Source organism: Camelus dromedarius, chromosome 36 (assembly GCF_036321535.1).
Source record: "Camelus dromedarius isolate mCamDro1 chromosome 36, mCamDro1.pat, whole genome shotgun sequence".
Lineage (NCBI taxonomy): Eukaryota > Metazoa > Chordata > Mammalia > Artiodactyla > Camelidae > Camelus > Camelus dromedarius.
The window spans coordinates 13287790-13315162 of NC_087471.1; the positions used below are offsets into that span (position 1 = coordinate 13287790).

The following is a 27373-nucleotide window of genomic DNA, read 5'->3' on the forward strand; positions in this document are numbered from 1 at the left end:
CATGATAAATTGTGTGACAGGCAATTCCCAAGAGCAAATGATCGAGAAGACAAAGAAAGAAATCCAACATACACATAATTTTTTAATTCTTCTGGTCTGTGTCTTGTTTAAATGTTTGCTACCCCTCTGTTTTGCTGTCTCACAGTTTTTAACGATTCCTATAATGAGTTGAATTTCTCTGTAAAATAAATGGTGCTAGTGATACTGCAATCTAATTCTAGTATGTAGAAATCATAAATGGGCCGATTGCTTCAGGGAAGAAGTAATCAGAAAATTAAATATGAACTTCTGCTGTATAAAAATTTCATGAATGTTTATCTAGAAAATTTTTATCTTAAATGTGAAAATGGACAAAGTTGATTTAAATTATAAAAGAGAAATTCAGCTCTTTTTTACTGAAATTTTGAATTCTGTAGAAGAATTCAAATACCTTGTTTTTTCCAGATTATACCTCCTTTGTCTGGAGTTTGTACCTGACTGATACTGTTTTAGTTTATGGTGTGCTCTGCAACCCGGAGAGGTTTCTACACCCTCATGCCTCCGTGATCCCTTCCGAGCCCCTAACGCTGAGACGTGTCAGAGCGGCTCCTTCAATGGGGCGACGTCCTCTCCCCGCATTGTGACCTCTCCCCACACCTCTGGACGTCGGAGGCGCCCACTTGTCTCTGCTGGGACTCACTCCGCCGCATCTCCTCAGCAGGTGCCGAGGCAGCTCCTGGCCTCTCTCTCTGTGGCACACCTCTGACTCTCAGGAGGCACAGCCCTCCCTTGCTGTGGGGAACCTTGGCATTGCCTCCCTCCCAGTGAAATATTTTTGTTTTCAGTGCTTGTGGAAGTGGCTGGCAGTCTGGTTTCTCACCCTTTACCTACTGAGGTGGGATTCAGGCGCACACGTGTCCCCGCTGCAGGGTCCTGTGCCAGCGTCAGCACGCACTCTGCCGGGGTCCTGCTTCCTGGACTGAGACTGTGTGTCCGTCTGAGGGGGTGAGGGGGGTGAGACGCACAGGACACCAGCACTTCCTCTGAAAAGAAATCTGGCTTCACTCTCCCCTTGCTTGACTTTCATAATCTATTTTATCGGCTGGAGGTGGGTGTCTTCGGGCTGCATATCTCATCTCTCTGCTCTCTGCTTTGAAAGTCCTGAAAACCAGTGTAACTTAGAAATGTGTGTTCTGTACTTTAATGCTCCGTGACAGCTGAGGCTGGAAGGACACTGCTTTCACTAGTTACGGGAAAAACTCATTATGACTTTCATGTCTGTGTTTCTGTATGTTCCCTGTGGTCAAATAAAAAAAAAAAGTGGACTTAGGTAAGGGAAGAGTTTATCCAAAAGGGTTACTGTAATATGAAGAGGGGACTGTTGTGGCAGGACGATGCTCTGACCATCAGATTAGCCAGCTTCACAAAGGTCAGGCAGATGGAAATTTTCTCTTTTCTCTCACTGGCAGGAGGAGGACTGGTATGGGGGGGTGTGGTACGAGGGGGGAGACACCAGTATGGGGGGGTGTGGTAAGAGGGGGGAGTGACCGGCATGGGGGGGTGTGGTAAGAGGGGGGAGACACCGGTATGGGGGGGTGTGGTAAGAGGGGGTGAGTGACCGGTATGGGGGTGTGTGTGGTAAGAGGGGGGAGTGACCGGCATGGGGGGGGTGTGGTAAGAGGGAGGAGTGACCAGTATGGGGGGGTGTGGTAAGAGGGGGGAGTGACCAGTATGGGGGGGTGTGGTAAGAGGGGGGAGTGACCGGTATGGGGGGGTGTGGTAAGAGGGGGTGAGTGACCGGTATAGGGGTGTGTGTGGTAAGAGGGGGGAGTGACCGGCATGGGGGGGTGTGGTAAGAGGGAGGAGTGACCAGTATGGGGGGGTGTGGTAAGAGGGGGGAGTGACCAGTATGGGGGGTGTGTGGTAAGAGGGGGGAGTGACCAGTATGGGGGGTGTGTGGTAAGAGGTCGGAGTGTCCTGACCTCAGAGCAGAGGGTGCTCCATGAACGGGGGTGTCTGTGAAGCCAGGCTAATTTCATTGCAGGCGCTGATACTGGGCTGGGCAGAGAGTGAACCGAAGTTCAAGGGCCTTCAGGAGAGAAAGAAGCTTAACTAAAATTAGGTCAAGGCAATTTAGCAGGGGTTTCGTCCACACAGGCCAGTGGGGACAAAGAGGAGGGTCTGGAAGATCTGGTGTCCCAGGTGAACAGCAAGGGCATCCGTGACTCTCACCTCAGTGGCGGGGATTTCCTCCACATCGCGATTTCCAGAGCACAGGGCTCAGAAGTTTGATGTTATCACTAGACATCATTTGTCTCATACGATTTATTTCTATTAATAAAGCGTTCTTGGAGCAGCTTTGCCAGTTCCATCCTCCCAAAGAGAAACTTATGAGGTTTTATTATTTTTTGAGAGTAACAAAAAAGAAGGCAAGAAGCAATTTCACAAAGGATACTGGGGAAAAAACTGACCTTGGCAGCTCTATTTCTGAAGAGGAGGGAATCTTCAAGCCCTTAAAACCAGGCCATGCAGCTGAAACCTTTACGGCATGTTTGCTGAGTCCCTGTGTGAATAATTCCAGGCAACTCTAAGCCTAGTGAAGAGTGAGTTTGCTTTACAGAAAGCTGGGTGCTCGCGTGTGAGAGGAAGCAACCTCTCCCGTTAGTCTGAGCTGGACTGGAGGGAAAACCTGTTTCTGTTTACAGCTTCAGTGGAGATTTGCTCTGGTCCCTCGGGGCCTCGGGTTTCTTTGTGTTATTTGCAATTTGCAACATTTCACAAACTCCTTAAACAGTCACAGACACAGCTGCAGTCAGTGCTGGGCTGGCCTGTGTGCACACAGGGCACTCGTGGTCTGCAGAGGAGGCGGCAAAGACTAAGTCATGTTCATTAAAACCTGCACGATGTGTGAGAATGAAAAGACTTTGATGGAGTGCTTCCAGTGCACCTGGCCTGGCTCCAGGCTCCTTACGTGTCTCCCTTAATACTGGAAACAGCACTTGGAGGTCGACACCGTCCTCACCTCAGTTTCACACCAGGTAAGTTGGGGCAGGAAAGGTTAGTAACTGGTCCCAGGACCATCTTGGAGAAGAGGTTTTGTACCCTGGTGGCTTGCCTTCATTACCTTACTCTTGACCGGTAGTCAGAATATAAAGGCCAGATGCGAGTACAGCCTCGGCCGGCTTTCCGTATCCACAGCTGCTCCATCCGACAGGAAGTCCTTGTTACGTAAAGCTTTCAGTTGTACCGTATCTACATATACGTGTGTCTGTATGTCTTAGATTTGAAGCAGTGTGCCTGCATGTTGAGGATTTATAGTTCAGTACCATCTCTGTTTAGAAAATTTGCAAAATAAAGCGAATAGGTGCACATCTGTATAATCGGCATTGCTAGTAACTCACGCTGTGGTGCGTAGCATTAGTTCACAAGCTGTTCCATGGAGGGTTAATGGGGTAGCTTTAGCCTGTGATTCAGTCTCAAGGCAATTCCAGCATAAGGGAACATTCTGTGCTAACAGATCCATTTATCAGGAGGCGTCAAGCCTGGCAGACCGCGTGACTCCCCGCCTTGCCTGCTGTCCCGCTCACACCCCCCACCCCACCCCCGCACAGGCAGAACCTGTGACTTGTGTGAGTTTACGAGATCATCCTGAGAAATTTGTCAATGAAGTATTGCCTTGTCTGGGAATTTCTAGCCATGACAGGTATGCAGTTGGGCAATTATCTCTCTTGGAAAATAAAACAACTGACTTTTTTGGGAAGATCAAACAAAATCTGGCAACTTGACTTTGTCCAGATAATCACTTGTTTCTAACCTTGAAAATATGAGACTAAATGAATCAAAGGCTGAAAAATAAAAAATGTGTCCTGGAATTTATGTCACCATTCAGTCTGTGCAGCAGCTCATTCTTGAGTTCTCTGAGCTACTTTGTGATGAAGTAAAACTTTCTAGCAATGACAGTCACATTTGCCTCACAGCAGGCAGCCGCCTTTGAATTCCATTGGAGATGAGCATCCCTGAGCAAAATTTGCCTCTAAAAGTGATGGAAGGGAGCACAGAGAGTGAAAATGAATCCCCTCTGCTGGGCCGTATGCTCAGCTTTCCAGAATGTGTTTTCTGGCTGTGGGGAAGGTGTGGACCCCGTGTCTCCAAGAGGGGATGTGGGGAGCCACGCTGGGTGAGCCAGGAGTGCCCTGGACGTTTATGTGTCCTTTGTGGAGCCCAGTCGTGGCAAGATGGCTTCAGGATGTAGTGTTTAGTAAGTTTATTGGCAACAGGAGGCAAACCTTCAGCTATCTAGTTAAGTCTTAATGATTTAGTGGAGGGTGGGGAGTGTGCAGTTAGAGGCAGCAACAGGAACGCTTGTTTGTAACAAGTAACCAGCATCAGGGAGTGCTGTGTCCACGCAGCTGAGGCTCTGTTAGAATCACTTAGGAGCTGGGTGGCCGAGAGCTTCAGGAAACTAAAGAACTGGGGTGAAAGGGATTTTGATAAATTAGCACATTTCCCATTTAATGTCAGATCATCTGGAGGCTCAGAGTTCTTTTTGTTTGGTTGTTTTTTTTTTCCTGGGGAGTCAATCAATTAATTTTCAAGTTTTGTTGAGACATACTTGACATACAGCCCTGTTTAAGTGTAAGGTGTGCAGCATAATGATCTGACTTACAGACATCGTGAAGTTTAGTGAACATCTGTCATCTCCTATAGAAACTACATTAGAGAAAGAGGAAAAGCATTTTTCCTTGTGATGAGAACTCTCGGGATTTACTCTTAACAACCTCCGTATGTAACACACAGCAGTGTTCATATTTATCATGTTGTGCAGGATACCCCCAGTCCTCATTAGCCTCATAACAGGAAGCTTGTACCTGTTCACTGCCTTCATCCAGTCGCCCGCCCCCCGCCCGCCTCTGGTAACCACAAATCCGATCTCCTTTCCTATGAGTTTTTATGTTTGCTTTTTGTTTTCGTTAGCAGAAGTTAGCAGAAGATAGTATTTTGATCACAATTTCATAAAGGAAAATTCAAGACTGCTTAAGTACTGATTCTCAAATTCCTTCCCATTGGTTAATCCCTCACAGTCACAGAGATTTTTTAAATTTCTTGATTCTTATTTTTAAGAACATCACTTGAGTTTATGTATCATTTGACATGTTTTATGAAAAGAACAGAAACTCAAAGAGAAGCAGGAGGCTGCAGAAGTGAAAAAAAGACAAATCAAGGCTTTACCTTCAACCATGTGGCACTTACTGCTGGGTTGACGTTTATTTTTGACCAGCAAGGACACCGAACACTTAAGGACTCAAATCTGTAACAAAACATTCAGGGCCATATGCAGCCTACAATGAAATGATTTCTACTTTTAGGGTTGGCATTGATGTACTTGCATTTTAATTTTTTTACAATTTTATGATCTTGTAAATAAATTCTAGCCGCTAATTGTGAGATATGGAAAATTGCCACATTGATTGCTTTGCCTTTTTGTAAATCAGCACGTAAAGTTCTCCATTAAGCTTTGGTTCCTGTGTCGAAGTAAATAAGCTTGCTTTTAAAAAAGTATATCAACATAGTCATAGCAGTCGGGAGGTTCTGGTAAATATTTTAAAACTTTCTTTGAGAATTATTTCTTTTTAAATATATTTTACAGAAAAAGAAGGGCCTAAATGAAAGTTATTCTCACAGTTTGGATGTGTTTAGTTGCGGAAGAAACTGCACTGACTCACATCAGTGCACGGTTTAGGGCTTTTCTAGAATTTTGTTGCTTACCTAACATAGACGCCTGGGCCATCACTCATGTATTAGTTTACCATACAGTGATAGCGTAAGCGATCCGTTCTCACAGAACCACCGTTTTTCTATTTATCTGTAGGTAGAAACTCTTTTAATGACTCGAGTGGATCTGGATAAGATTTGCTGGCGATATGTGAGTTTTAACCACTGCTTTTATTCTCATGTAACCTTTTTCATAACCAGGTTATTAGGTAAGTATTGCTCGATACTAAGCAGAATCTCTGGGTCTGCCTCTCACCTTTTATGAGCACATCAGGTACCTGGAAGGAAGACCCAGTGTCCATTAGCTCGGATGGTAAAGCAGAGGCTTGGTCTAAGCACGTGTGCTTCCAGCCCTGATGTAACGCTGACGGAGCCAGTGCGGGTCCTCCAAGACCCACGTAAACCACCGTCAATGTCCAATATCTGCGAAGAAAAGCCATGCCTTTTGATGTCAGGACTACACTCCTGCGTGCAGTTTAATGATGACTCCATTTTTCTCTGTGCGTGTTTCCAGGATGAGTGCTCTGCACTTGGGGACCTGACATGCAGTGTCACCTTCACAGTGTGTCTCCGTGTCCTGCCCCTGCGTGTGTGGCTGCATCTACCGTTTCTCCCAAACGCGTTACAGTTTGTACTAGGTTCACACTTTCACTCTGAGCAGGGAATCATGGAAATACAAATTTCCTAAGAAAATTGGACACAACGTGCATTTTAAACAAAATATTTCTGCCGTGCAGAAAGCTGTGAGGCTGATGCACACTCAGGCGGGCTTTCTGCCCTTGGCGAGCCAGAGGGAGATGCGGGCGGGCGACCCGATCGTCCTTCTGTGCAGGGAAAGCTCGCGCGGCCGAGGGCTTTCCTCGGGTCGGCCTTCACACACTCACCACTCTGGGTCCCAGTTTCTAATGTGACCCAGAACGGAAACACTGCATTTCACAAACCTCCTGAAATGCCCCGTAAACAAGGCTTCCGAGTGCCATGTCCTCAAAACCGTGCAATCCAGCGTGCTGATGTGGGCTTTTACTCAAAACTGAGTTCAGAGGCACAGTGTGTCATGGGCCACAGAAGGAGTCTGTTCAGCTCTAAGTTTAAAAAGAAACAAGTCTTTTCTCCTGTCAGTTAAATATCAGAAAACCTGAAATGTGAATTTGCTGTGGCGCAAGACGGACCACACGACACTGCCTAACCCAGAGGTGCCATTTCAGCATTGCTTACTGCTCAGGGGACTGTACGGGTGACTGTGATCCAGCAAGTCCACACGTGAGAAGCAGTAACCTATTTTATCACGAACTGATTTTTTTCAATCCAAATGGTAATGATTACCATTTAGTAATGATTCAATACTGACCTACTTCTTAAGAAACAACTTTGCTTAACAATTTAGACCTTGAGATATTCTCTGTTCCTTGATTTTCCACCAAACAGAGGCACACATTTAAATCTAACAAGTATTCAATCTAAATATAGTGTTCATATATATGAAAATAAATTCGATACCAACCCACGTAGCCATTCCTTGGTTGTTTATACACCCACAGTTGTAGGCCATCCTGCTGGACTTGCTGACCCAAACTTCAGGATATAAGTAAGTGCACGTCCTAATAGAGCAACAGCGACACAGGAGGCCCGGTTCTGGGACTGCCAGTCTGTCGCGCACTTTGCACGGTGACCGCCGAGCAGCTCCGGCTGAAACCACCTCCAGCTCCTCATCCCTCCCGCTCACACCGTGCGCTCCCAGCGCCTGGTGTTGCCCGTGTCACGGCTCTCCAGACGTGCCCCAGGGTGCCCAGACCGGTGTCTCATCCGTGCTTCCGGGATGGCCGGGGGAGTTGCACTCTTTTCGTGGGCTCACTTGTCATGGGTTCATCTTCCTTGGTGACCCGTTCGAGTCCTTTGTCTATTTTTAGTTTATCATTATTATTACTGTTACTCAATTTTGATAATTTTAATGTATTTGAGGAAGGTCTGTCATCATGTATGCGATTTGCAAATGGTTTTTCCCGTCTTGTCACCCTCTTAACAGTAACTCTTGAAGCCTGATTTGTCATGCTTCCTGTTCGGATTGTGCTTTGACCTTTTACCTAAGCATCATTTGCCTAAATCCAGGGCACACAGGTTAATTCTGGTATTTCTCTCTGCAGGTTTTATCACTGGTGTAACGTTAGGTCTGAGGTAGTTTGACTTGGGGTTTGCATTGGGGCAGGTTCACACTGAGGCTCACCCTTTGCACACGGAGGTCCAGATGGTAAAGCACCACGTGCCAAAACCTCCCCTTCGTGCACGGAGCTGCGTTGCTCCTTTGCTGGGAAACGAAGGAGGATAAATGTGAGGGTCTGTTCCCTGTTCTCTGTCTGGTTCCACTGACCTCTCTCTGCTTCTGCCTGCACGACGGGTCAGCAAACTGTTTCTATAACTGACCAAACTGAATATTTTAGACTGAAGGTGTCTCATTTTTCCTTTTTTAAAATATGATTTCAGTGACTTTTAATTTTCATAACCACATGGGGCCAGTGACTACCTTCTGGACAAAGCAGGCCTAGAAAGAAGTAGAAGTCTTAATTTATGTTAGTTTTTGATAATTCAGGGATGTGTACTGTAATCACTACACTTGGCATTAAAAAGAAGAAAGCAAAAGGTTAAATGACTAAGCTTATTAGGTGTAAAGACAATGATAAAAATATTCACTCAATCTAGAAAAAATCAAGAAGGGAAAGAGAAAATAGTAGAAATCAAAGATATAAACGTAAATATATCAGAAATTACATTAAATATGTGAAGTGAGTGCTACAATTATGTGACAAAGCTTGTCTGTTTGGATTAAAAAGGGGTAACACAACTGAAATATGGGAAACAAAAATTAAAAGGAGAAGCATAAAAAACACAAGAAAAACATGTGAAACTGACCTAGGAAAACGCTCAGTCAGACAGTTGATTTAGCTACGTAATTAGAAAAGCTAGATTCTAAGCTAAGAAACAGCACTTACGATAAAGAGGAGCTTTGCACTGTTGAGGTTTAATCTGCCAAGAAACGGAACGAATTTACTTCTATCTACCCTGAAATATTCAAAAGTAAAACTTGACAAAACCAAAACAAGACAGGAAACTTGATGATCACATTGCAAAGGTTTAACAAGCAGTTCTCAATAACAGATAATGTAAGTAAACGAGTGTGATAAGGGTATAAAGGTGTGAAAAACATTAAACTCTTCCTAAATAACGTGTACAAAAGAACTGTAGGAGAAAATGTACTTTTCTAATACACGTAACATTTTTAAATGACCATGTATTAGTATGTTAAGCATGTGAAACAAGTTTCAGAGATTTTAAATCAGAGTGCATGTTTTCTGACAGCAATGACTTTATGCTAGAAATTAGAAGTTGAAATATTAAAATAACTCCCACATGTGGTCGTTAAAAATTCTTAATAATCAACAGGTCAAAGACCACAGAGGAAATTAAAAACTATTTGGACTATATTATTATATACACCCATATATGTACTAGTTATAGCATATATATTATAAATTAGTTTTAGGATGTAGCTAAAATATAACTAGAAAGAATGTTATGGCTTTCAATCCATTATATATATTAAAACAGTAAGAGAGCAAATCTATTTTGAGAGCATTTCCTTAAGAAGTTTTTTTTTTTTTAAAAATCAAGTGAAAGCCACAGAAAGAAATTACAAAAACAAATACTGAGCTTTCACGGAATGTGTGTATATGTGTATGTATGTATGTGTGAATGTGTATCTGTGCATGCATGTATGTGTGTTTATCTGTGCATGTGTGCTTGTGCATATGTGTACATGTAGGTATGTGTGTACATGTGTTTGTGCATTTGTGTATATGTATGTACGTGTGCGTGCGTGTGCGCATATGTGCGTGTGTGTGTATCTGCATGTGTGCGTGTACATGTAGGTGTGTGCACGCGCATGTATGTACATATATGTGCACGTCTGTGTGTGCATGTGTGTTGCTGGGGGTTCTGCCGAGAAGGGCAGGAAACGAGGACTGACAGGGAAGATCTAACACTGAAAAAAATTAACAAACATAATACAGAGGCGCGTAAATAAGTGGAAGCAAAGTAAAAAAGCTGGAAGATAAAAATAAGACTAGGTGGGAGAGAGAGAGGAAAGGGAGTATTTTTCATAAAAAGCCGTGAGGAACGATTTCTCGCTTTATACTAGGGCGCATTTGACTTTAATTAAGGTTTAAAAAAAAAGCCCACTTACTGCTTTTAAAGCGCACGTCCAGCCCAGCAGCGAGCTAGGGAACGCACCTTGCTGGGCACTTCGGCGAAGCCCCACCTGGAAGAACAACGTGGGGAGACGGAGGTGGCAGGAGGCTTGCGGTCAGCGCAGGGAGGGGAGCTGGTTCCTGAAGCTTGTGTCGGGGCCGGGTCAGCGTGTGCTGTGGGCAGACTGCGTCATAAACTAACATGTATTGTTTGAAAACGCATTGCTTGGTCTAATTCTCCAGGTACAAGGAGGGAAGGAGGCCAAGCAAGCGTGGGCTTGGACTCCTCGTAGCAGCCCCAGCTGAGAACAGGAGGGGCGCTTCCGTAGCGCCGTCCGGTGCCCTGGGGGGCTCTCCCCACTCACAGGTCTCCACTCTGCAGGGACTGCTGTTTCTTTGCTCCCACCGTGTCCCCTGCAGGCCTGGATGGAAATCTGGCCCACGCCTACCCCTCCCCTGCCTTTTGTGAAACAATGCTCCCCCCCCCCCCACCAAGTCAAAGATTCTTCATGGGCGGCTCTGTCCCGCTGGTCCCCCTTCTCCTGGCACAGGCATTGTTTGGGGCTGGGGATGCGGCCAGATCACAGGCAGCGGGTGCAGGGAGCAGCTGTGGAAGCTCTCGAGGTGAGGGAGCCTCCTTTCTTGTGCATGAGCTTTGGGAAGAGAATCTCCCCCTTTTCCTGGACCTCCGGTGGGAGGATGAGAGATCCTGAAGGGCCTGGGCATTTTCTAACACCTTGTGAGACAGGAGGGAGGGGGCAGGGCACAGGCACTAAAAGAACACACAGCAGCCATCAGCACCAAGAAGGTGGAGCATTCGACTCCCAGTCGACCTCCAGCTTCTGTGTCAGCTCATTGAAGTACAATAGCTGCTAATGGCCCTCCCACAGCTGCCCGGACAGTTTCAAGGCTGCCTATCCAAGATTAAAAAGTGGGTGATGGCCCTGTTCCTGGGAATCCCCGCCCCTTCCCCAAGGAGTTGGAATAGGCCTCCCACTCGTCAGCATGTGAAGTTACCAGGCCCATAAAACTAATAACCCCGCAGCCCGTGGCCTCGTTTCTTGCCTTTTGAGACAGCCCGCACCCTGTCTATGCAGCGTGCATCTCTCTGGGTAAGTCTACTTTTACTCACCTGTGGCTCGCTCTGTAGTTCTTTCCTGTGCGAAGCCAAGGACCCTCACTTGATGGGGCGCGTCCCAGGGGCTCGCCTGGGACCTGAGGCCTGGCCACCCTCTAGCCCCACGTTTCCCTGCATCAGTGGCTGAGTTCCAGTGGAGCTGTAGCCGAGGAGAGATTACTACCCCTCTTTTTCCTTCTATCCTTCAAATCTATGCACCCGTCAGTCCCCACCTTCAGACGGTGACCTGATGCCCTGTTTCACAATTTAGATGTAAAAACACAAATTTTTATTTTAATTTTAAAAATTAAAAATTTAATTTAATTTATGTATTTGTTTAATATTCAGATGTTTTAAATTTTAAAATATTTTTCTTAAAAATAGTCATGAATTCTCCCTTAGTGTAAAGTAAAAGCAGATTGCACTTGCCTCGTTGGTCACTTTCAGGGCCATCTACTCTGTCATCAGTTAATCAGATTCGCCCTTTGGCTTCAATATTGAAAAACGTCTTTTTAAGAATTACAGTAATTGCACTGATTGATGTGCTTTTCATGTTTAGTATAGCTTTTAAAGTCTATTTATCTACTGACTGTTTTAGATGAAGTCATAACACAAGTTTGCTTAAGTGGGGCTGGTCTCTAAAAGCAAACAACAGAGCTTGCTATGTTATTCTAACAATTCCATTCTGGTTTTTTAAAAATTTATTTTTGATGACCCTAATGCAATTAGTAATTTTGTCATTACTGCAAATTCTATTAAATTGAGATTAGATGATTTATAAGACTTACATGGTTTCAGAAAATACAATTGTGAAATGAGGACAGAGTGCTCCCTCCTGGCGGGATTTCAGGATGGTGTTGGCAGGTGTCTAATTTACTTGTGAATTTTTAATACCCAGGGTTTTGCTCCCTTTTTTCTTCGTTTTTATACGCTGAGTTCAGGCTCTTAAATGGAGTTGGCAGGATGTGTGACTCTGTACGGCTGACTTCTGTAGATATGGTTCCTCTCCTTAAAACGCAGTGTTTCGGACGTGGCCAGGTTGTGCCTTCAGGACACTCATCTACCAGTAAACCACAGCATGGGGTGACCTCGGACACCGCAAGCCCGATAATCGCTCCTTGTCTCCACCGTGTGGCTGCAGGGGAAAGGCAACCCCGTTTGCTTGGCTGGCAAACAAGTTTCTGCGGAGGGCAGGAGGCAGTTTGGTCAGTTCGCCTCTCAGCCTGCCGGGTGGCTCGCCTGCTGTTCCCGGCTGGCTGCTGCTGAGATTGGGCGAATGAGGGGCAAGGTCGTCTGAGGTCGTTTGAGGCAGGGGCTAAGAGACTGGAAGCTCCCTGCCTTCACCCTCATTCCAGACCCAGGGGTGAGTCCCTGAGCTCACTGCAACAGAGAAGTAAATGCACAGGGGGTGGGGGAGCAGAGCCCTGGGAGAGGACCTGAGGACCAAGAGCGAAGGTGATCCAGACTGAGAAGCTTCCCTTCGGGGACCTGGAAGCCGTGTAGCAGGGCCACCTAGACAACATCACCCACCCTCCCGACCCTTCCCTGTGTTTGCTGAGGATGGCCTGGGCAGGCTGTGATGGCCACAGAGCGTCAGGTGATGTGCCCTGCGCACTAAGATGTGCGGGGAGTTGATCTATCCTGTCCATCCTGACAGCCTCAGCATGGCTGTTACAGAGCTGAGAAAGTGACCCATCAGAGACGGCTCCTGTGTGTGTGTGTGTGTGTGTGTGTGTGTGTGTGTAGAAATGAGACTCAGTCAAGGTCTTCAGAGATCCCAGTATCAAAGGTGGTTAGAAACAGACCCCTTGTCACTATAAACTGAGTATTTCTGTTTCAATAACTGTGACAGATCTAAAAACACGGGTAAGAAAACCTAGAAGACATAGTTTTAATACAAAAAATTCCTAGCAAAACATTTTCAGTAATAGGCATTTGTTGATTGACTAACTTAATGTTTAGCACAGGAAGAGTTAAAAGGATAAAGACATAATTAGAGGTCAAGTTCAAGCTTGGAGTGGCCCCAGTGTTGGCTTTTCAGGATGCAGATCAAGTTGTTAACTGGCATGAGGTGACAGAGGTGACAATGCAAAGGGCTGGGAATCTGAAGGCCTGTGTCTTGTGGTGACCTCCGATTTTGTAAAGCGTGATTAGAAACACAAAACCGAGTTCCAGCCATGTCCCTGCTGTTCTGATACCAGCGTCTTACTCTGCACACCCCAGACACCTCACTCCTGTCTGCTTTCTTGGCTCCCCCGGCTCCCGACGCTGGTTCTCAATGAAACAGGGGAGCAGGTAGTGAATTATTCCCAGCTGCCCCCCACCTTACCACCTCTTATTCCCCTTCCTGGGTTTCTGCCTGGGCTGTTTCGCTCCCAGCAAGCTGTCTGTGAACCCCCCCTCTCCCTGCAGTGTTAACTGATAAACAAGCTGTTCACTAACCTATGAATTCTCTCAGGATTATTTAACTGTTGAAAGCAGACTCTTTGAAGACCCAACATTCAGCCACAGAGAGAGTGACAGGGGACTTCCCTGTGACTAAGGCATCACACCATTTTTCTCTCACTGCTGAGGTGCCCACAAGCCTGGCCTTGACAACGAGGGGGCTTTGGAGGAAGAAGTCGGGGTCTAAGGGGTTTGCTGGTGGCGGGGGTGGGGGTGGGGTGGACCCCACCAGGCTGGCGCCACCGTCACCAAGGGCTTGTCTACAGTCTTTTACAGCTGGGACTACGTGGTCCACGTGGAGCTGCCTTCTGGGAATTGGCCAGTGGAAGCCCGGGTGAAGAGAGTCCACGAACATATGAGGATCAGCAGTGAAATATATGTGTTCTGGGGGAAAGGGAGGAGATACAGGTATAGCATCATCTCATCCTCAGGTGATGATCACGGACAATGGACACTGAATGGGAGAGTGTCGCACGCAGCACAGTCCCTCATCAGCTATTCTGCAGCAAATAACAAACATCTTCTTTGGAGGCTGAAGTTCATTTTAATTTAATGACTTCTGTGCAACACAGTTTCCTCTAAGACACACATTCTGTGCTTTTCCCATCAGACTTAAATACAATAGAATGAAGTTTTTAAACTTGTTAAATATAATCATTGAGTCGAGAGGAAAGTACTTCCAACTTAAAATGGAGCGGTGAGGATGGGGGATGAGGAAGAGACACAGGGGAGGATGGTCTAATGATGTCCTGAGCAAGAATCAGAACATTCTAACAGGCAGGACATGCCAGCTGCCAGAGGCCCAAGCAAACCTCTGGAGAATTAGTACACGTGAGTGTTCTTAAAGTTACCGGACGTGTGTTTACAGCGATCAGGGCATCTCTGAACTGCAACTACAGATTCTGTACACCCCCCCCCCCCCCGCTGACATCCATCAGAGTAGAAAAGGGGGAAATGGTGGAAAATATATTTTTCAGTTAAAAAAACAGCAGTTTTTTTCTTTCATTTTACACACCATACATTCATTTTTAAACCCTGTATTAAAACAATAGAAATCAATGTTAATCATGTTTGATTCCTGTTTTAACAGAAGTTGCAACATGTTCCATGTTACATGAGACGGAATGGAGAACGTGGGAAATGACAGATGTTTCTCCGACAGCTCCCCGAGCTTCAGAGGCTCCAGGAAGTTTTCGAAGGTCATTGTTTGGGCGACGTAGTTTTGGCTGAAACAACCACTAATAATTCAGTGAGAGACAGAACCTGATTCCAGTGTTTTAGGCCCTAGATCTCTTGATTTGCATGTAATACTTCACCTAAACCATCTAAGTCTATGGGGGAGGCTGTCTTCGTCAGATTCTGTTGACGGGGGAAAATTACTGATTTCCTTCCATTTATTCAGAATACGTGGAAGAGCCGCGGAGAGCCGAATATTTTGTCATAAATGGAGGTTTGGGGCGCAAGTCTCGTTGCAAAACTGTCTTCCGTCTGCAGCAGGGAGACACAGATTGGGCGTTAAATTTCGGATTCACGTCCTAGAATGTAAATTGCAGTCGCCAAGGCGTCTTTATTAGGGAAGATAATGTGCAGCCTGTGAAGGGGGGGAGCTCACGCGCCCTCCCCAGTGAAGATTCTCTCCTTAAAAAGAGAAGGGGAAGAAGAGCTTCCGCCCTGGAACATGAAGTTCCTGCACAGGGAGTTCACGTTTTCTGGGATCCAGCACATCCCCGAGACCCCGCAGGCAGGCGGCATCTCCTCGCCTTGGGGCATCCCTGACCCGTGACGCACGGAGGCGTCCTCGGATCCCGTCCCCCTTCCGCCCAGCAGCTCGGAGCCACCGGGCAGCGGCGGGGGGACGGCGCGCCCCGAGCCCGGGCACCCGGGAGCGAGGCCGGTGGGGCGGCGGCGCCGGTGCCGCGCGGGCGGGAGGCGGATGCAGGTCCGCGCGGGCGCCGCGTCCTCCGCTCCAGCCGAGTCGCATCCGGAGCGCGCGCAGCTGGGATCCGGGGAGGAAGGTGGGCAGGAGGAGGCGGGTCGGGAGGGGGCCGGGAGCGGGTAGGAGGTGGAAGGAAGGAGGAGGAAGGGCGCGCAGAGCCGAGCGGCGGCGGCGGCGGCGGCGGCGGCGGGTGGGGACGCGCGCGCGAGGCCGGCGGGCGGCGGGGAGGCGGCTCCGGGAGCAGCTCCGGCGGCGCCGGGAAGCAGGTCCGGGAGCGTGTCCAGCGTGTCCCGCGTGTCCGGCGGCGCCGGGCGGCTCACGAGGTTTGCGCCGGGCCCCCTCCCTCCCCACCTGCTCCCGGCCTGTTGGTCTGCGCGCCGGCGGCGAGGGCGCTGCTGTCCCTGCGGTGCCCCCTCCCCGTCCCGGCCGAGACACGCTGCCCGGACCCCCGAGTGACGCGTCCCCGCTTGTCTCCGTCCCCAGATGCTCCGGGCGCCGGCCGTGCTGTGCGTGTGCGCGGCCGCCTGGTGCGCGCAGGCTCTGGCGGCGGCCGTGGGCCGACCGGCCAGCGGCAATTTTCTAGACGACAAACAATGGCTCAGCACGGTGTCCCAGTACGACCGGGAGGCCGGACAGTGGAACCGATTCCGAGACGTAAGTCTGAGCCTTCTCGCGTTCGAGCGCGCGGCCGGGCCGGGGTGGGGAGGGGTCGCCTTGGAGGCCGCGTGGTGTGGGGGGGTCGCCTGCCAGACGCACTGGGTTCAGGGTCCCCAGGTCCCCACGATCCTGTCCCCGCCCCCAAAGGCTCGCCAGGTGCCACCTGCACAACTTTGCACGATGTCTGGCGCCAGCGGCTGGCGAGGTGTTGCGCGAAAGTGGGGTCGATCCCGCGGCTGGTGGCCCAGCCAGGAGTCCGGGGAAGGTGGGGAGATGTGGGCTTGCAGCGCCGCCGGCTCCTGAGGGACCGAGGGGTCTGGTGGCCCCGGTGGGGAAGTCGGGCGACGACAAGTCCTGCCACTAAGACCCTTGCTGGACATCAGCTTAGGGTGGACCTGTCCAGGATTACGTTAGCCGCCACTCTGCGCCACCAGGGCGGGGGCGTGTGCAGGGCGGCGGTGAGGCGGGTTAAGCTGTGGACACCCACTCCCACCCGGGAGTTTCCCAGGGACAGTGGGCTATTGTGACGCATCCTGTACCTGAGACCCCAGCCGCCGGCCGAGCGCGGTGGTCCGGGTGGGGCTGCCCCCCTCCCCCCTTCCCTTAAGCCGGCCTGGACGCTGCGAGGGGCTGGGCAGCCGCGATCCGCACACCTGAGGACCTTGTGGGCCCGCCCGCAGCGCCGCGTGCACACGCGGATCCGGGTCGCGCTCCGACACGATTTGAGAAATTGGGAGAGAGGGTGGCAGCTCAGGCTAGTTACTCCTGGACCCTCTCCCGCTGCTCCCCACACCCGCAGGGAAGTGGCTGACAATCCGTGCCGAGCCAGCGGGGTGGTGGTGGGGGTGCTGGTTCTGGCAGCGGGAGGCCACGCTCGCTCACCTTTAGTTAAATTTGAACGTGGAGTCTCAGTTCTGCGAGGCGCCGGGACTGGGGGAGGATGGCGGTGCTCGCGTCTAATCCGGTTCTGGCTTCCCTGCCTCTGAACGAAGCCGGAACGTTCTGAGTGAACGCGCGTGTACAGGCAAACCCCTGCACCCCTGATTAATCAGGCTGATGGTGATGCTGAATGCAACCAGAAGGAAGGCCAACGTGGTGTTTCTAAACCCGGGGGAAAACATCGTGCCCTCATTTGGAAAAAAATGTTGAGCGTTTGTCACTGTTTGAATAATGCTTCCTACTATGACATTTCATTACGTAAGGGCTACTTTAAAGATTTTAAAAAATGAATTTCATGCTTACTTTAATATATTTTAACCTTGAATGTCTGGCTTTATAGAAATTACTTTATTGAATTATTAAGAGCAAAACAGCCTATACTTGGACAGTTTATAAAGGTGCTTGATTTAAACTACTGAGAAAGCTGAGTTGCTGGAAGGGTTAACTGTTCTAGGGTTCGTGAACTTCCAGAGGCAGAGTGTTGTCCTGCTGCACTCTTCATTGCTTCTTATGTGATCTCAGGGGGGAATGCATCAAAATGACATGTTAAATTTAGGTAAAGGATTTACTGAGTTTTTTTTTTTAGCAAGTATCTGTCTGAAGCACATGTACATCAAAATGGAATAATGACCTATTTGAACAACCTATGCCAATGTTTAGCATTCCCACTTTCGTCAGTTCCCTTTTGTCAGGTGACTTCTGGAGGGCTTGAGGAGACAAGCCCGTCTCTCCCCCTGAACCACCTGTTGCTTATTATTAACAAGATAAAATGAGTGCTGGCAGTGTGACTTCCCAAGGCAGGATGCACAGTGTAGAACCCTGATTCAGACCACCCACCCCGCTGGCAATTTACGTGTTTACCTTGGGGGGCATTGTTTGCGTGATTTTTTTCCTGTGTTTTTCACAATGTTGTTTATTTTGGGTTCATTTTAAGATTATGAGTCCATGCAACCTGTACTGCGTGTATCTATGTTTAAATGTTCTGCCTCTGCACTGATATCTTACATAATGGATTTGCAGACTCAGTTTATGTAAAGGCAAAGAGACAAGGAAATCCGAACCTCTTCTTTTGGCAACAATTTAACAATTGACTTCTCAATTTCCTCAGTATAAACCACAGAGAAATAGGAGAACCACACACAAGCTTACAGTAAATACTGACGTAGAAGACACTTCAAGTAATTTTGATCGCTGTACACAAGCAATGCTCTTTGAATAAAGTTTTGTTGCCCTTTGAAAGTGGACAAAATGTCATTATATAGACAGAGAACTTTTATCCTTCTGAAAATCATTAATGTGTTTGGTTATTGGTATAAAATTCCTGTAGAGATTCTAGTCCCCATGTTTTAGGAAAAATATAAGTTTAACTTAAAGATATAAAGAAATCAACACATTTAAAAATAAGTATGGTAGGTAGGACTGATGCAGGAAAAACGGATGTGGGGCACGAGGAGGCCTGTGTCCCAGGCTTTGGCTGAGCCGCTGGGACGTGTCCCGCCAAGTGTGGGTCCTTGGCTTCGTGCAGGAAAGAATTCAAGAGCGAGCCACAGTTGAGTACAAGTAGACTTATTTAGAAAAATACATTGAAAGGCAAGAGAAAGGCCTCAAGGTGTGGGGGTTGGGTGCTGAGATTAGAGTAAAAGTAGGTACACCCTCCATAGACAGAGCGTGGGCCGTCTCCAAAGAGGGAGAGAAGGGGCAGCTGGGAGGTGCTGTGTTGCCAGTTTTTATGAGGTCAGTGCCTCCATATGCTAATAAGTGGAAGGACCAGTCTAACTACCTTGGGGATGGGGCTGGGATTCCCAGGAAGTTGGCCATTTCCCACTTGGGAAATCGGGGCAGCCTTGGGGCTGCCCCGGCACCTGTGGGCATGTTATTCACCACGCTAATATATTACAGTGGGCAAATAATGAAGCTCAAGGTTTATTAGAAGTTAAATCTCCCACCATCCTGAGCCTCAAGGCCTCCTGGGGGTTGAACCCTCCGCCATCCTGGTGTTAACTGCTGTGTTATTCCTTGAATGGCTGGGGCCTGCCCACTTCCTGTCTCAGGACCAGCAGGCTATGTTCAGGGTATAATTATGTGATTTTGAAAACAAAGCAAACAAAACCTCTCCATGGCAGGATGTGTCTAGCAAATACATTGGTTGCACGGCATTTTCTGCTTTTTTAGTTCAGTCTAGTGGTGGTAAAATCCAAAAGCCAAGATCCTCGATGGGAATACCGGGACCTTCAGCAAGAACAGGGTGAGGGAGGCTGGTCTGGTCTGCTAGGAGAACTGGGACCTGGGATTATTATAAGGAAACGGAATCATTAGCTCATGAATCACATGGTTCATATATTACATATTTTAAACATTAATAAGTCGATTAAACTGTACTCTTTATCATGCCACGTGAGTATGGAATTTGGAAACCAGTACATGAATCGGCAGTGAACGATACGGTTCCTCCAGCAGCCTTGTAGACTGCCGATGTCACCGGAAGGGGGGCATGTGGCAATGGAGCGTCAAGGAAAGGAAACCATATGTTGTGAGCGATGCAGGACAAATCTAACAAAGTGCAGTGACGGCCATGCTCATTTAAATAACTCATGTAATAAGTCCAAATTCTATTCTTAAATTTTGACGTTGAAGTGGTTCTGGCATACATCTGTCTTTCAGTAAAAATCCCTGGGAGTGGGAGGTAGGGGTGAAGTGAGGACAGACACGGGGAGCACAGGAGAGGATCCTCCGTGGTTAGGATAGTGGTGGACACATGTCATTAGACGTTCATCCCGGCCTTCCAGCGCTCGGCCTAGGGTGAGCCCAGGGTGGACTGTGCCCTCGGGCGGCTGTGATGTGTTGGTGCGGCATGATCGGCTGTAACAGATGTGCCAGCTGGTGGGGATGCTGACAGCGGGGAGGCTGTGTGTGTGTGGGGGGGCAGGGGAGAATGAGAAATCTCTGTACCCTCCTCTCTATGTTTCTGTGAACCTGAACGTGCTCTATAAAAGCAGGGTCTTAAAAAGTCACAATCACAACTCCAACATCTTAAAAAGCAAACAAAAAACTTGGGGCTGATTTTGAACATTGTTTTAAGAAGTGGTAACCATGTGTGATGCAAGACCAGAGATCACCTTCAGTTACATCTGTTTCCTAAGTGATTTGCAATACCCCTTAGATATATGGGAAGCTATACTAGTAAAGTTTTACAGTTTAACTTTAAAAATGCAACCTTAATACAAGATTTGCAGTAGCCCCTGGAACCAGTGTCCCCTGAGCACTCAGGCTCCTCCTTTCTGCTGCCTGGTTCTCTAAATTAAATGTTTTGTTGAGACATAATTGGCAACTGCAGTTGCGTATGTTTAAGGTGTAGGCGTCAGAGCGCGCACGCCTGTGTCTTGTGCAGCGATTCCCTGTGCGGCGCGTTCACAGCAGGCAGGAGGGTTACTACTTTGCTTTTCAACAATATGCACCAAAAAAGGGGAACAATTATCAACGATTTGGAGAAACTGAACAAACGAGACCACCGTTCTGTCTGTTCAGGAATACCTTCTCAATCGTGGATATCCACTGCTGAGTTTTTAAGAAAGTACATTTTTAGTTTCTCTCTATGAACTCACATTCTAAAATGTGGTACCATCATGGCTTGTCACAGTTGAGAACGTGGCTGTCCTTGGGAATTCTTCACAGCCGGTCCACTGCATTCTCACCGATGTGCTTCTCTCTGTCTTGATTGTTTGATGACAGGGGGCAGCTCTGTATGTAAACATTCATGACAGCCTTTGCAAACAGTGTGCCTGTTCGCAGATCAGGGTTGGCAAAGACTGCAGCCTGCAGTGTTTTTTACATTGGACTGTTGCTCATAGAGTTTAAACCATTGGGGATGGACTCAAGAGAGGGAGTGATCTCTTAAGGGAGGCACAGCTGTCCTAGAAGATTCTGAGCAGGTAGGTGACTCCAGCTGCACCGGGCTGTCCTCAGGCAGCATCTGGCCTCTCCTGGTCATCTGGGGCCTGGTTAAGCAGTGGTCCTGGTTCAGCATTGGCCTGGTTGAGCTCTGGTCCTGGTTTAGCACTGGTCCTGGTCAAGCACTGGTCCTGGTCAAGCACTGACCTGGTCAAGCACTGACCTGGTTAAGCACTGACCTGGTTCAGCACTGACCTGGTTCAGCACTGATCTACTTCGGCACTGGCCTGGTTCAGCACTGGTCCTGGTTCAAGCACTGATCTGCTTCAGCACTGTCCCGGTTCAGCACTGGCCCGGTTTATCACTGGCCTGGTTCGGCACTGGTCCTGGTTCAGCACTGGTTGTGGTACAGCCTCCACCCCCATGTCTTGACACCACCACCAGCAGCAGTATACTCAGCACTGGGAGGAAGCAGGGGTGGTTTTCTGGAGTCAGACGTTGGTGTACAGCCATCTCTGCGCATTTTGTCATCTTCCAAGCTGTAGCTCTGCCCTCACTAAGTCCCCGTCCCCCTCCCGCAGACTTTGGCACCCACCGTTCTTTCTGTTTCTACTAGTCTGACTACTTTAGGGGTCCCTCATAAGTAGAATCATGCAGGATTTTTTGTCTTTTGGGGGTTTGCTTATTTCATTTAGCATAATGCCCTCAAAGCTTGTGTGTGTTATTGCAAATGGCAGGATTTCCTTCCTTTTAAAGCTCAATAATAATTCACCATGTGTCTCCACCACATTTGTTTATCCATCACCCATCGGTGGCCGCTTGGGCGGCGTTCACCTCTGGGCTGTGGTGAAGAAGGCGCCAGGAACGTGGGCATGCGGGTGTCTCTTCAGGGTCCTGCTTTCAGTCCTTGGGAGACATACTCAGCATTGGGATTGCTGGTCATGCAGGAGCTCTATGGAACTCCATACTGTTTTCCACAGTTGCTGGACCAGTTACATTCCACCAACAGGGCACAAGGTTCCAGTTTCTCCACATCCTTGCCACACTGGTTTCTGTTTTTGGTGACAGCAGTTCTGACAGGTGTGAGGTGACATCTCACTGTGGTTTTGATTTGCATTCCTCTGATGGTTAGTGATGGTGAGCATCTTTTCATGTGCCTGTTGGCCGCCTGCATGTCACCCCAGTGAAATGCCTATTCCAGTCCTCTGCCCATTTTTTAATTGAGTTTTTTGACACTGTTATTGTTAATATAGGTTTTACAAAGGAGGAAACTTAGTTTCAACAAGCTTAATTAACCTGCTTCAGATGAGTGAGGTTTTAACTTTCTTTCTAGCTCTAAAGGTCATGTTTACTTGTTTTTTTCTTATTTATTAACAGTGACCACTTTAAATGAGTCATTATGAGCAACTCAAATTAGTTGTTTTTTTCTTTTGAGATGTTACGTTTGGCCCTTTTAAACGGTCACAATGACTGTATCCTTTTTTCTGCTAGACCAGTACCTTGGTAAAGACTTGGAATCTCTATCACAATTACTGAGGGGGTGTCTCCCCTGCAGCTCCAGTGATGCTGCTACATTTGATCATGCAGTCTGGAAACTACACTAGAAGACCGCGGGCAGCCTGACCTCCTTAGTCTTACATAAGCAACACGAATGACAGGGATCCGGGAGGCCCTCCGCCCGGTGTTGCTCAAAGAGCAGAGTTTATCCTGCAGGTGCACTCATGTGACCACACACAGTACTGGCATTTGTACTTCCTAGTGAGGTTTCTTGATATCACAGTGCAGTTCTGAATACGTCAGGTGGGCAGGAGTGCTTTAAAAGGAACACTAATGTGTTCACACTGAGAAAACATGGAGTGACTTGGAGTTCAGAGGTTTCTGTACTTTGTGGGGGGGCTGGGCTTACGAGAACCACTGCATCTTTGGAAACTGTCAGGCCCGTGGTGCCCGAGGTCCACCCACTGCAGCTGTGAATTTACTTCCAACGTAGATAAAGTGGAAAAGGAAGGGGAGCTCGGTCTTACAGGCTGAGACTGGGAACATAGTTATTATCAGATGTAACCAACACCTGCACACGGAGCTGAACCCGCTGAATGCTGCTCAGTGTGGAGCAGTGAGACAGCCTGCCCGTTTCTGTCCAGAGTGGATCGCTTGTTTTGCTGTATTTTCCATGTTGAATATCACTGATGTAATACTGTTGATTTTTTAAAAAAGGAAATTGCATCATATTTAAGACAGTACATGTAGCTTTTAAAATAATTTTGTTGTTTACTTATATTTTGGAGAATTTTCCATCTAGAATTTCATTGACATTGTTAAGTATGAACTGTTTCACTGAACATGAATTCTCTGTTTTGAGAATTTTGTAGCAAAAGAACAAAATAATTAGCTGCCATGCTGAAGAAAATATGTAGGGAATTAAAATTCAGTAATTTTTGTATTTTGTAGTTACTGAATTTAAGTATTACTGACCTTATTTGGTGCTAAATTTTATCCTAAGTATTTATATGAAATAAATGGTTATAGGAAATATTCTCTGATAAAAACTAAATGTATACGGTCAATTTTGAGGCATGTTGAGTGTTACAGATAATTCCGTGGGCTTTTTATTCTTAGGATAAGGAAAAGCCCATTATGTAGCAGGAATAAAATAAAGAGAAAGGCCACAAATATAACCATTTAATCTAATCGTGTCTCCAAATGTATAAAACGCTGCAGACCACTGTCTACCTGAGTCTGGTAAGCTCCTGAAAATAGTAATTCGAGGGTCCCTCAGTCACAGCTCACCTTCACTGTTCTAGCACCGGGCCTTTGTAACTTTCAGAATATTTGTGTGGGGCCTTCTAGGCAGGAAAGTCTGAAATGCGAGCTTGCTACTTGCCGTGGAGGAGCGTCTGCTGAGGACAGTTCTTGCCCGTCAGAATGTCACCAGGCCTTGCAGTGTGATGTGAGAGGCGGGCTTGGGTCTTCCTGTAGGACCATCTGACCACCCCTCACCCCCCCGCCCCCCAGTCCCCCGGGACAGTCAGATTCATCAAAGATGAAGGTTCCCAGAAGGTCAGGTTTCTGGACCTTCGTACTAACAAGCACTGGCCTCGCATTACCTGGGAAATGTCTCTGAGGTGAAGTGTGGTTTCTCGGAGCTGAGATGTCGTAACTGGATGTTTGTAAAGAACTGCGGTATCTACTGAGAATGTGAACACAGGGCTCCCTCCAGTCATCCTGCAGAGGGGCTGGGCTGGAAGCTGAGATTTAACGTGACTTCTTGGGCGAAGTCACACTTCTAGGTGGATCAGCACGTTGAGCATGTTATCCTTAGAATTTCTTATTGATTAAACTCGTTAACTTTGCTTGCGTTATTATTTAAAATCACTTGTTTCAGGACTCAAAGTTTTCTGTTTTTTCCTTTTAATTCTCCATATTTTCCTAAGTAAGAACTTTTAAAACAGGAAAATTGCTTGGGGGGGGGTGACATGTTTAGTTTAGATACCAAATTAGTAGTAAAGATAGAAGACATCCCATCCCGCAGCATTTCTGGAGTAAGAAGTATTTGGAAAAATGCATTTTGAGTGTATGCTGGGCGCCGTTTTGAACATCACTCAGAACCACCCCAGCTTATAGGTCAGGGAGCGGGACCGGGAAATCGAATTTCAGAAGCGCTTTGCTTGCTGAGTAGCTGGATGCCAGCTGGCCTGCACTGCTGGAAGCCTGGTGTTCATTCTTGGAGTGGGTCCTCCCTTCTCTGACTCATGGTTTGGGGTGCACAGCGGGGTGGGGGGGTGCTTGCCATCATCACGGGTGACACAGGCACCCCTGCTCGTGCTGGTCTCAGGTGTGGTCCCCCCACCTGGTACCCAGATCAGAAGCAGCGTGAAACATCATGTGTCACCTAAGGGCAAGGTAACAACCATGAGGATCTGGGACCTTTATTTTCCCGTTTACACACGGTCATTTTTTGAGCTGAAAGCCATTTGCTGACTCCTAGCTGGTCTGCCTGTGTGTCCCCTGAATGGCTTTCAAGTTTCCTTCTCCATGGCCCTCACCTTCGACTCCAAAAATATGTTCTCTGGGAACGAATCCTCGTAAGAAGTAGGTAGTTTCAGGTATAAGTAGTCTTAGATATAATTAAAACCCATTTGTTCTTAATTATTCAATCTGAGTAATTTCATTTTCACTTGTTGTTGGATTAGATTGTGATGTTTCTGTTTTTATTGAGTTATAGTCAGTTTACAATGTTGTGTGAATTTCTGGTGTAGAGCACAGTGCTTCAGTCATAATGAGTATACATGTATTCACTTTTATATTCGTTTTCACCATAAGCTACTACAGGATATTGAATATATTTCCCTGTGCTATGCAATATAAACTTGTTTATCTATTTTATATATACCAAATGGGCAGTACTCTTCCCCTGCTAAGAGAAGATCTAACATGCACCCCAGTGTTCACAGCAGCACTATTTACAATAGCCAAGACATGGAAACAACCTAAATGTCCATCGACAGATGACTGGATAAAGAAGTTGTGGTGTATTTATACAACAGAATACTATTCAGCCATAAAAAGAAATGAAATAATGCCATTTGCAGCAACATGGATGGACCTGGAGGTCATCATTCCCAGTGAAGTAAGTCAGACAGAGAAAGACAAACATCACATGTTATCACTTACAGGTGGAATCTAAAAAAAAAAAGATATAAATCTTATTTACAAACAAAGAACAGACTCATGGACATAGAAAGCAAAGTATGGTTACCAAAGGGGAAAGGGAGGGAGGGATAAATTAGGAGTTTGGGATTAGCAGATACAAACTACTATATATAAAATAGATAAACAACAAGGACCTACTGTATAGCACAGGGAGCTATAGTCAATTCTTTGTAATAACATATAATGGAAAAGAATTTTTAAAATGTGTATGTATAACTGAATCACTTTGCTGTACACCTGAAACTAACATTGTAAATCAACTGCACTTCGATAAAAAAATTAAAAAATAAATGGACCACTGACACACAATAATATGGGTGAACCCTAAAAGAATGCTGAGGGAAAGCAGAACTGAACATTTTCCTACTCTGATTTCATTTAAGTAACACTCTGGAAAAGACAGAAGAGCAAAAGCAGAACAGAGGTGCGTGGTCACTCAGACCTGGGGAAGGACACTGACCATGAAGGGATGTGTGAGGTTTCAGATGATGAACTTGACTGTGGTGGGGTTTACGTGACTGTAACCCCGACAAAACTCACTGGTCTGTGCACTTAAGAGAGTGAATATTATGCATGTAAATTATACCTCAATAAAACACAAAAATGAAATGCCTATGATTTTATTTTTAAAATTTACAATTTGAAAATTTAAACTTTTTTAATTTGTAATTTTTTAAATTTCCAAATATACTGGATGAATGGAGTTAAGTATCTTGGGCTGAAGCTGCCAAGACCTCAAAACTTTAGATTTTGTTTGAAAGGCATGTAGACTTTCAAAGGTAATCAGTCAAAGAATAAACCATTTGTAGCTTCTCTCTCAGCACAGGGATTAAAGGAATTGGGGAACAAACAAAACAAAATCAAAACTAAAAGAACTAGCTTTATATTTTAAAAATCAGAAAAAAATAAATACTGGAAAACTAAAATTCAAAAAGTAAGACAGAAGTCCCAAGGCCTTAACCCACGTCACCTTCCCTGGAGACCTCCCCTGGAGGTCCTCTCTGAGGTTGTGACTTTCCAGATGTGTCTTACTCCCTGTCTGCTCTTTTCTTTTTTATCGGTTATATTATTTCAAATATATTTTCAACTGAGTTTTAATCTTTATCGTGACTGGTGAGAAGGTTTGTTTATTATTTTTTGCTCATGTAATGCCAGCTTACTAGTCTTTTTATCAGATACGTCTTTCCATTCTTTTAACAGTGTCTTCTGTAGTGCAGAAGTGTTTAATGTTAAAGAAATTCAACTTACCAGTTTTTTCCACTCTTACCTTTTTGAAATTCTTTTTTATTGCAGTGCAGTTGATTTACAATGTCAGTTTCAGGTGTGCAGCACAGATTCAGTTACACGTATTTGTACATATACACGTATTTTTCAGATTCTTTTCCATTAGCCGTTATTACAAGAAATTGGGTATAGTTCCCTGTGCTCTGCAGTAGGCCCTTGTTGTTCATCTATTTTATATATAGTATAAATGAAAACAAAGTATTAAACAAGTTAATAAATTATTGAGTACAATTATTGAGCTTGGATTTTGACACACAGACACAGCGTATAGGAACATATTTAAATGACCAAAAATAAACCGCATGTTTATACCCTATTTAATACAATTGCAGGAGCTGTCAAGGTGTAGTACGTCACCACATGTACGCAACGGCTACTGTAAAATGAAATTTTAACAAGTGTGGAGAG

At 46.5% G+C, this 27373-nt stretch overlaps 1 protein-coding gene across 3 annotated transcripts in view; it reads left to right on the forward strand.

Moving 5' to 3' along the window:
• The first annotated feature begins 15409 nt into the window (after positions 1-15409).
• The window catches only part of SPOCK3 (SPARC (osteonectin), cwcv and kazal like domains proteoglycan 3), a 130697-nt gene continuing 118733 nt past the window's right edge, over positions 15410-27373 (forward strand). The window contains exons 1-2 of one of the 3 annotated variants that reach the window (XM_064482516.1): positions 15410-15566; positions 15971-16141. In XM_064482516.1, the coding sequence (XP_064338586.1) occupies positions 15971-16141 (171 nt within the window). In that variant the 5' untranslated portion in view covers positions 15410-15566. The other 2 variants (XM_064482517.1, XM_064482518.1) reach the window with 2 other exon arrangements.